General features: G+C 34.3%; 1 protein-coding gene across 1 annotated transcript; it reads left to right on the top strand.

The window, feature by feature from the left end:
• The first annotated feature begins 382 nt into the window (after window positions 1-382).
• Window positions 383-8,382, top strand: LOC108375028 (probable cytochrome P450 9f2). The gene is made up of 4 exons (XM_017631098.1): window positions 383-957; window positions 6,807-7,461; window positions 7,524-7,685; window positions 7,938-8,382. The coding sequence occupies exons 1-4, from the start codon at window positions 412-414 to the stop codon at window positions 7,946-7,948; spliced, it is 1,374 nt and encodes a 457-aa protein (XP_017486587.1). The 5' UTR covers window positions 383-411; the 3' UTR covers window positions 7,949-8,382.
• Window positions 8,383-11,007: the final 2,625 nt, after the last annotated feature.

Below are 11,007 nucleotides of genomic sequence, written 5' to 3'. Positions count from 1 at the left end.
CCAAATTGCTACTATTTCTTTACTTTGCACTAAAAAATTTAATATAAAAGTTCGAAAATCGGGTCAGCTAGTCTCTTGCTAATTTTATAAAATGTCATTAAAAAAAAGTAATCAAATTGAGTGAAAAATGAAGGTTTCATTGAATTATGAACAAGAAATGTAAATTTTGGGTCACCGGGGATACTATAGTCTCAAACAAGTACGAACCTGTCTTGGCATAACTACCAATTGTGTTACAAAATAAATACGAAGGTATTCGGCTAATCATAACATGAATATTTTTGGTTGACACCTTGGGGTAGATTTTCGATGTGATCACCGGTGATGCTGAGGCAGACAACGTGTTAAAAGCTTTTTTTTTATTTTATACTATTTTTACTCATCATTATTTAGTAAGCATTTTATTGAGCCATGTTTATTCATTTAATTTCTTCTTTTTTCCGAAATTTCAGTATTTATGGCGTATTTTATCAAACAACACCGATGTACCTAATTCGAGATACAGATCTTCTGCGACAAATCACAGTAAAAGACTTCGATCACTTCCTGAACCACAATAACTTCTTTGGTGAGGATTCTCATGAACTCCTTACAAAGTCTTTGTTTCAAATGAAAAACGACAAGTGGAAAGATATGCGCAGCACATTAAGTCCAGCATTTACTGGCAGTAGGCTACGTCAAATGTTTGAGTTAATTAATCAGGTGGCCGAAGACAGTACAAACTATTTGCACAAACTACATTCCAAAGAATCTTGCAATGGTATTGAGTTAAACTTAAAGGACTATGCAACGCGTTTTACAAATGATGCCATCGCATCAACAGCTTTCGGCTTACAAGTGAACTCTTTTGAAGAAAAGGATAATACCTTCTATATGTTGGGAAGAAAGGCGACTTCGTTTTCATTTTGGATGAACTTAAGATTACTGTTGATCATACAGTGCAAAGGCTTGGCAAAGGTTAGTATGGTTTTGTAAATGATGAAAGATTGAAGCGTTTAAGAAATCGATGTCCTCTCTATCGAAAGGATAACCAAAGTAGCAGGTCTGTCTAAGGCTTTCCAGGACTTACTCTCCGATTGTGAGTTAACACAGTCAGTAATTTTTAGTCTCAAAGAAGACCAAATGATACCACAAAATGGTTTCGGTCTCACCAAAGCAGATGCAGAGGCTTCTTTGGCTAATTCGTCTGTAATCTTGTTCCTCGTTGACATGAGTTAAAGATTATTGATTTGGAAAGGCCCTGATGGCCGCTTGGTCTGACACTAAGGGGACGCTATCAGATGTTTTTCAACGGATCTTCTGGTACTGGTCAACATTGCTATGGGGGCTAGTGCCCTCAGTTGGCAATGAAAAGTTTAGTGTCGGGTCCATAAAAACCCACAATTTTTCTATCTTATATTCCTTGGTCCTTATATCAATGTACGTATGTATATGGGATCGAAAATTCTTGTTCTGGGATTTTTACTAAAATTTCCTGTTAAATCGGATCGTTTTTAATATAGACTCAGCAATCGCGCATCTTTATAACACTGCAATCGTCCCCAACATATGTGTCTCTCATATGCTGGCTATTATGAAGAGTACCGTCAGATATTCGTTGTTACAATTACATATCTGGAGGCAGCTCAGAAGCGACTCAAGAGCTGCAGCAGAACAAATTCTCATTGATCTTGTGACTGAAAGGTAGTCTTTAGAGTTTATTCAAACGTTAGTTTTATGTACATATGCATGTATAATTTTTGGCCACCAAACTGCAAAGGCGTAGACAACTACATATGTATGTATATATTATACATTTATATGGGTGAACGATTATGCTGTATATCCAAATTTTTCTAACTCAAAGAGTCGCATTTGTCATCTGTTGATCTATGTATACCAAATGTAGATATAAAGTAGTTGGATAATTTAGTGTTTGGCCGATATCTTCAGTTTTGGAAACAGGATATAGAAGTACGAGGCTAAATCGGTAGGAAATGGTGAATAAGGTAGCAATTCGTAGTCAAAATATGGATTTTTTTACTTGCCGACTATGCACGTCTGCACTCTAACATTGTCACTGTGGACCAGGAATCCATCGAAATTGGCCAAAATTCAAAATATTATCGGAGCTTTTGGGGTCGCTGATATGACGGAAGATATTTTGAAAATTGGGCGAATTAGCTTGAAACTTTTTGCTCAGGATTTTTTGGGGTCGTTGAAGGCGGAGAAAAACTCGGAATTAAAAGATTCTAAATGGTGGATCCAATAGAGGGTTGCCAGATTCTGAAACGGAGAAAGGAGTACATTTCTATTTTGATAGAAAAAAAAGCAGTACAAACATAAAAAGGAGTAACAATTTTTTAATTTTTTGTGCAATTTATTGTTACAAATTACCAAAAAGTAAATATATGTATAATCACATATTTGAGATCGTTTCCATTAATTAGGTAGAAACAAACAAAATATTTTAGATATCTTTTTCAAAGCGAAAATTAATAAAAAAATAAATAACTAAATTCCACAAAAAAAAATCCAGACTCTGCCATTTTTAATTTAATATTTTTCTGATTTTTATATTTTTTTTTATATTTTTTATTAAGATCGATGTTTAAGAACTGGATGTTAGATTTCAAAAATTCAAAATCGTGTACTCAGTTTGAAGTGCGAAGAAATTTCTGAAAGAATTGAATCTCAAAAAATTTAACGAATTTTTGGGTTACTGTTTAGGAAGTTAAGTTTAAATTCTCAAAATTCAAATGACTGGGAAGCATAGAGGGGATGCAGGTGGCGAAAACTCATGTTGCCTTCAATCTCAGAAGGTCCATCTAGTTTTTTGCTCTCACTGAGCAGACGGGCCTCAAGGTGGACTGCTGACTGATCACTTCACGTGGCACAAACACCTCACTGTGATAGGCGTAAATGATAACTCCCTTTGCCCATCCTGCCTTTAAGAGGATGAGACGATTTGTCGATATTCGGTCTTTTCTATATTGTCAGTTTCTGAATTTAAAGTTTGGCGTAAACCGCTTTGTCGGCTTTGTTGTTTCAATTAGTAATAATAATTTTTATCTTAAAAGGTGACAAAATATTTAACTTTTTCGCAAGTTATTCTAAAAATTGTTTGTCAACTACTTTCATTTATCTATAAGTCGAAAATAAAACAATTTAAATCAAATTCAATACATCACTTTTGGCCACTTTTGGCTTAACTTTGGCACTGCCCGAGTTTGTCCGCTTTCAATGGCAGAAAAACTTTGAATTTAAAGTAAACAAAAATAAAATTATTTCGCACTAAATTATTTTCCTACGTGTTTGGCCGAGCCGAGTTGTAACACAACTGGAGGAAACAAGTTTTACGCCGCCTTTGAACGGCAAAATATGTCATTGGCCCATTGGTTCCCTCACAGTACATATATTATCTTCCTAGGAAGACTGTAGAATGGGAGAAATACATTATTCCCAAAATCAAAATCCCCAAACACAAAATCAAACACGAAATCCCCACACTTTTTTTGGTACAGTGTCACAAAATTCCCAAAACACAAAATCCCTAAACTTTTGAACATGGTTCAATTTTTTTTTGAATTCAAGTTTTTCGTTCTTTACAGGGAAGCGACGAAAACGTCAAAAGCAAAGCTAGACACTTGAAACGCCTTGACGGTAAAGCCGAATGTGTACTTTTCCCTTTTCTTCTCACCCCTTCTCTTCCACTAACAAGCAGAATTAAATTCAATACTTGAGCCTATGGTGCAATAAACAGGCGAAGTAATAAATCAGCTATTTCGATTTATTTTCTGTCAATCGGTTATCTTATAAAACATTTTAAATCAAATTTTCAAATAAGATGGTGTAAAATCAATACTTATGATTTTTTTTAATTATGTGTATACACTTTAACAAAAAATCAATATACATACATCCTCCTACTCGCTCTCATTACATCATTACATTACAATTTCACCATGACTTGAACCGTTTAAAAAGTTCATACATTTTTATATTTATATATACTATGTACTTATGTGTGTACATAAATGCTAGGTATGTTTCGAATGTCATATTTTTCATATTTTCGGAATGCGAATGTTAGGAATAACATTAAAAAAGCTATAATCAACTTAAGTCATCGTTTTTATTACTTAAAAATTTTGTAAACTATTAGAACATTGAACGAGTGCTTAAGGTTGAATGTTAACTGTTACTTTTTCAATACATATGTAATTGCGTATGTCTGTCAAAATCACAGTATTTATTTAACTACATATGGGAGGTTCCATGGGAAAGTGGACCTCAGTGCGAAAATTATTTTCTTTATAAAACTAACAAACGTGTGAATACGACATTTGTAAAAATCTTGAATCAACCAAAAAAAACAAATTAAAGCTTTAAATGCATTTTTATCACCTTTTTTATGTTTTGAAATCAAGTTATAAGTAAATTTTTTGCGATTGATTTGCGATTCATAATTCAAGTGTTTGATAAAAAAAATATATAGTAGAACTCATCTACTTTTAATAAAGTTGTGTTATATATTAAATTTTGTGAGTGCTTAATCTATATTGTGAGATATTATTACGCACTTTTGGGTTGTCCCACCCGTGACAAAAAAAGTTAAAAGTTGTTGTATTTAATTACAGAAGTTGAGGTTGTGTTTCGTGTTTGTTACATAATGTTAGAAATTCATTCCAAATATTTATCACAATTGCATTTCGTTTCCACGTTGTTAGATAAGAATAATTCAACAGAGAAGCATGTCCCACCCGTGACAGCCTTGTGAGGGACAGTTGTCAAAGGTAGGTTAACCGGGCTGATAAGATTTATTTGTTTGTTGAGGTGGACGCAGGGAAGGACGGGGGGATGCGCGGATTCGTCCATTATCTATATACCCTTGTGGTCAGCTGATTAGGTTAAGTTACATTTTGACCAGTTTTGGTTTTTTATTTTGTTAATCTAATGTTTATAGTTTTTTTTTATAAATGCCTAGCCCATTACCTAACCAATCCACATTTCAAACTTTTTACAAAAATTATAAAAATTCAACAAACTTTAACATTATACCCAACAATTTTAAACTTTTTGTTTAGAATTTTTAGGTATGCAGTTTCGTAGTCCAATAAATTTAAGTGGGTGAAAGTGAAAATTTCAAGACGCTAGGAAATCGCGTTAATTATTAAAAAATTTTTTGGCTGAAGGTGCTAAGCTTAAAAGGCACCATCCTAAGATAAAACGTGAGCGAATTTAACCCCTACTTGGTTTCTTATATTTTTTAATAACTAATCTTTATATATGGACCACAATAAAGGCTCCTTTTCATATAACAATTTGTACGTGTCCTTCCCGTGACAAACGTTGTCCCACTCGTGACCGAGAAGCCGTCATTTTTTTGTAGTTTTTGCTTTGTTTGTGTTCCTGGTTCTATGTTTTATTATAAGACATCAAGTTCCACGGGAAGGTGAAATAAATTCGTAGAGTTTCCGTAAAATATATCTGCTCGAAAAAGCAGGTTCTTTTTTTTGTCCCACCCATGACAGAAAAAATAAATCAGATTTTTCGCATATAAAAGTAAGCTGGCATTTTTTTTCCTATTTTGTAATAACTCTTATAATAGTCAATTAGGTGTAACTTTATCAAAATGTAGAATTGTTCTGTACTTTTTACTTAAATTTAAACAAGAAAGAACATGTTTTCTGTACAAATGTCCAACCCGTGACGGTGGAATCGCCCTTATTTAAAAATACGTTCTTTGAAAACGAAATAAACTAAACTCAGATGATTCTATCTGTGTGTCAGATGAAAATAGAAACATTTCTATTTCGTATGTACGTGCATCTGCGTGCATTTCCATATGTAAAAAGTGGCATGTACCCATGCAAATACATATCGTGTAAGAACACCTTTAACCTATAAAGTTTTTAATCTAGTAGTCAAAGGTTAAAAAAAGTATTTTTTGCCTTTTATTTCCTGAGGCGATTTCTTAGAGGCTCGTAAATAAGGCCGTTTGCATTGAACAATAGCTCTCTTGGAACGCTGGCGGTTGAAGCGCTCAAATATTTGCGGGCCAGATCTGTAAATTTTTTGTATTTTAGTTGAGTTTTCCACCAATCGAGAGGATTTTCACCGAGATGACCTGGTTTTTCTTTAGGATAGGCCTTCAATAGAGCTTTAAATTCTAATTCTTTAATGTCTCCAGATTCTATATCCGAGTTTTCGCTTTCGCTGGATGAAATTTGTGTTTATGTAAATTCATGCTAAATATATTCCTAAGTCTTTGCGATGTACTACGTTTTCTTAAATTTTCATTTACCTAATAAATTTTTTGTGAATTCATCATCATAAAGTTACTCCGCGGAAAATTCAAAAAAATTATTAAGCTCTATCCCTCTAATACTGCCAATTTTGGTGTGCATCTTAACAGCTAAAGCCATTTTTAATTAACCGACTTCCAAAAAAGGAGGAGGTTGTCAGTTCGACGGAATATTTTTTTTTTTATGTATGTTACCGCATAACTTTGGACCACATCAACCGATTTCGATAATTCTTTTTGTATCGGAAAGGTAGTGTCTCAGAGGTGGTACTAATCTGGTTAAGATCCGATCAGTGGATAATGAGATATATATATATACACATATATATTTTATATGAGAGTTGAAATCGGTTTTTTTTTGCTAAAAATAATTACTTGTTTTAATTGTTGATTTATATTCAAACATAAGTAGATAATATATTGATATATGCACATATGTTCATATGAACTCATATGTACCTACATATGTATGTAATTAAGGTCTTTGCAGTAACATTTCTATATCTTAACGAAATTGCAGCTTCTTCGAATTGAGTTCGTTGACAAAAACTCAACTAAGTACTTCTGTCAACTAGTTCTTGATGCTTTTAAATATCGCAAAGAACGAAATATTCGTCGGCCTGATATAATTAACTTGCTAATGGAGGCCCGCGGTCTCTTTCCTACCGACTCGCCAAAGGCACATAATCGTGAATGGACCGACACGGAAATGGTGGCGCAGTGCTTCCTTTTCTTTTTCGGCGGTTTTGAAACTATGGCGACACTGATTTGTTTTGCAGCATATGAATTAATGGGGAATCCGATTGTACAAGAAAAACTGTTTGAAGAGGTTGAAGAAATTAATAAACGAAGGGAAGGTAAAAGATTGACATATGAAGATTTACAAGGGATGAAATATTTGGAAATGGTTGTAAATGAAACTTTGCGAAAATGGCCACCCATTATAACGCTAAATCGAATTTGTACAAAAGATTTTCTATACGAAGCCAACGGCGAACGTACGGAAATAAAGAAAGGCGAGGTTATTTTGGTGCCAGTGTCAGGTATTCATCGCGATCCGCAGTACTATCCAAATCCAGATAATTTTGATCCTGAACGCTTTAGTGCCGAGAACAAGGACCAAATCAAACCATTTACTTTTCTGCCTTTTGGAGAGGGACCACGTAATTGTATCGGTAAGTACTGAAATTCGATGATTGGTTGAAGCTATGTTTTTTTTTTAATACTTCGTATTTAGCTTCACGCTTCGCTACGCTGGAAGCAAAGGCAATACTCTATTATTTAGTGCGCGATTTTCGCATCACCGCTGCCAAAAGGACTGCATTACCAATCGAGTTGGAGAAAAACGGCTTACGTGTAGCGCCAATAAATGGTTTCTGGTTGAAACTTATCGCGCGAACTTCTGTGAGATGGACGAAGAAACGCCAGAACACATCCTTTGTGAATGTGTTGCTCTCGCTAGACGCAGACTCGCTCACCTAGGTGGTACAACACTTAATCCATTCGAAATATGGAACAAAAAGCCCACCGAAGTGCTAGCTTATATTAAAAGCCTTCATATATAGGGTAAAGGGCCACGCACAATAGACCACCCTAGAGGTCGCAGTGCTCAAGGCTCATAATAATAATAATAATAGTAATATCGCGCGAAATAAGATATAAATTGAAATTGGAAACTGTCATGAAAAATTAATGATTTGGTTTATCAACAAGACAAATTGAAGAAAAAGTTAAAATACATTTAACATATCGTCTTCATCAATTAGTCTGTTGGAATAGATCTTCAATGAAATATATTAGTGCTGGGAGTTATCGATACCAAAAGTACTCAGAACTCGATTCTCAGAAGGATCGATAGTACCCGATTTTTAAAAATATCCATACTGAGTACTCCATAGTACTCAGTACTCACAAAAGAACTCGAAACTACGGAGAACTCAAAAGTACTCTGTTACAATTATGATCTTGATGCATGTACTCAGGATAGATTCAAAGTACTAAGTATTAAGTGTCGAATAGATACTTAAAAGTACTGAGTTCTATTTACATTTACCGGTATTCAGAAATGATTGTATGTACTCAATTTCAAGTTTCAATCATTTTCAAATACAATACTCGTACCCAGTACAATAATTAATTTGAATAAATTACTGCCAGCTTATGAGATACCAAAGTTTCTCTGTAATTATCCTTTGATTTAGTGTTCGTATAGTCATGGCTCTTGTTATCCTATAAAAAAAAAAAATATTGTATGTATTGACAGTAGTATATTATATATCTATATATACATAAGTATTTAATTTTTGTGTTATAGCTTTGTATTCATGTATGTACTTTATCTAAATTAAGTATACTCACACACCCGCAGGCGAGCAGTACAGCTTCGCGGGTTCAGTTATAAATTTTAAGGTGAAATGTAAACCAATTCGAATTTAAATAAATAATAATATATAATAATAATCTCTACACTAAATATTGAAATGTTACCACCATGTGTATATTTAAAGAAAGTACCCAGTACTCTCGAAATAACCGATCCTGAAAGGTATCGCTACCAAATAACTATATTGTAAAAAATACCCGATTCCTCCCAACACTAAAATATATCCAGCAGCAACTTAAAAAAATTCTCTTTTGAATTAGAAAATATCAAAATAACAGTTCGCGAACGCAAAATTAGCAAGTTTTAGTTAGAAAGTTTTTAAGAAACTGAGTATTTGGTGTTTTAATAAGTTACTTTATAACTAAAAATTATCAACATAAACTTCATTATTTTCATAAGTTGCAGACTGTTGACTTTTATAAGCTGTTTTTATTATTATGTACTATTATTATTAAGACGTAAAATCTTTTTTTTTGTACATTTTCTTGCTGGCCGCTAGAATTTGAAACTTTCCCTCAAAATCAGCTATCACTTTGCTCTCTCAATTTCACTTACTGTGCAAGTGGTTTGCCTACCCGAACGACAAAATCTGATAGCTTGTGACAAATATACTTGTACTTATATATGTTCAGTCCCAGTCATTTGAATGGCACTCCGCTTTGATTTTCAGTATGTACAGTTTTCCTTTTGTTTGAATAATATTCATTATTTTTTTTCCAAAAATATAGCAGATTCTGCACTGCGGGCCGAAAACTTTCGGGTATGCTGTTTTGTAGCCCATGTAATTTTAGTGTAATAAAGTGCAATTTCAAGTGCCTACAAAACACCGTGAAATTTTGAGAATTGTTTTTGTGGACGGTACTGCGCATTTTCTTACATATAAAAATGTACCCGATTGAGACTAATCCTGGAATTGCAGGGAATTTTTGAAGGTAATTTGTTGTAACAGCTCCATATCTTTCTTAATATTCCATCAAATTTAATAAATGAAAAGTCATATTTAAGGCCAGTTTCACCGCTTTAGGCAAATAATACTGTTACGCTTTATCATTGAAGTCTAGTTAGATGATTTCCTAAATCTTTCTGCTTTGGCCACAATGCCTGCCACTATAAACTTATGAACATTATCATTTTAATAACAAACACTCATTTCATGCTGAAGCAACAATTCTACATACCAATAAAATATACTCAGCTTATCTGACATCTTTATTTGACCGTAAATATGCCCAAATTTATTTGAAAACTTTCTTGGTTTTTTAGAATTGATCGGTAAAAATGACCCTCCCTTGCATGAACATTTCGAAGAAGGACTTTCAAACAAATTAGAAACGTCTTCAAGTTCATTAGTTGTCTTCTGAAATACAAAATGAATTTTTCGAATGCTGTGCATGTCAAGTTATTGCCGAGCTGATCCATAGCACTCTACAAAAGGCCAACATTCCACTGGCTGACTGTCGTGGCAAGGGTGTGACAATGGCAGTAAAATGAGCGGCAATTACAAAGGAGCACAGAGGCATATTCTGGTTCATCTTCTTCAGTTTTGCGTTTGCGTACTGCTGAATTTTTGTGCCTGTTGGAACCTGTATTGCGATCGCGTCCAAAATGGCCTATTTTCGCACAACTAAATAGAACATTTTTTTTCCTCATCCTTTTTCGTGTTTACACCAAGACTATTTTTCCCTGCGATCGGCTTGGGTGTTTTCTGTATCTCATATATCACGTCCGGTGCTTAGTCTAGTTTGAAGCGCGGCCGTTACCTGTGTCTGGGCATACGCGACAGTTTCAGCAAACGTCGGCTCGCTTGGTATGCATGTCACGCATTCCGTTTATGAATCTTTCGAATGCTTTCCAGATGCATCTTCAATAGCCAAATGAGCCAATCTTTCATTATCGGCAGCGAATTTCTGCAAAGTGTTTGTGCTTGTATTTATTTTTATCTTTGTCCTAGTTTAGTTAGCTTTTTGATAGCGGTTCTCCAGTTACATTTGGTAAATCTGCTGCCTGTGATCACTACTATTAAGCCTTCCCACGACGCTCTTCAACGCCTCATAGTTGTCCCTTTCACACTCTGGAACAGCGGCTTTTCTTTAGACGATGCAGCGAAACAAAGGTGGCACCTTCCGCGGACAGCTAGTCCCCTCTTTCTCGATTTGACTGTACCTAAAAGTAGATATACGTACCTAAAAAGTAAACATGTATTTTTATGTGCATACATTTTTGGTAGTTGGTGGACTACATCTTCCTTTGTACCATAACAACTTTTCTACTTACATGAAACAATATTTTATTACGTTCCGAATGTACCTAAAATAATGTGCTTGTACCGAATACACGT

Source organism: Rhagoletis zephyria, unplaced genomic scaffold, assembly GCF_001687245.7.
Source record: "Rhagoletis zephyria isolate East Lansing unplaced genomic scaffold, Rhagoletis_zephyria_1.1 Rzeph_scaffold_08399, whole genome shotgun sequence".
Taxonomy (NCBI): domain Eukaryota; kingdom Metazoa; phylum Arthropoda; class Insecta; order Diptera; family Tephritidae; genus Rhagoletis; species Rhagoletis zephyria.
The sequence above is the reverse complement of the archived record's forward strand: the minus strand, read 5'-3'. Positions and strand labels throughout refer to the sequence as shown.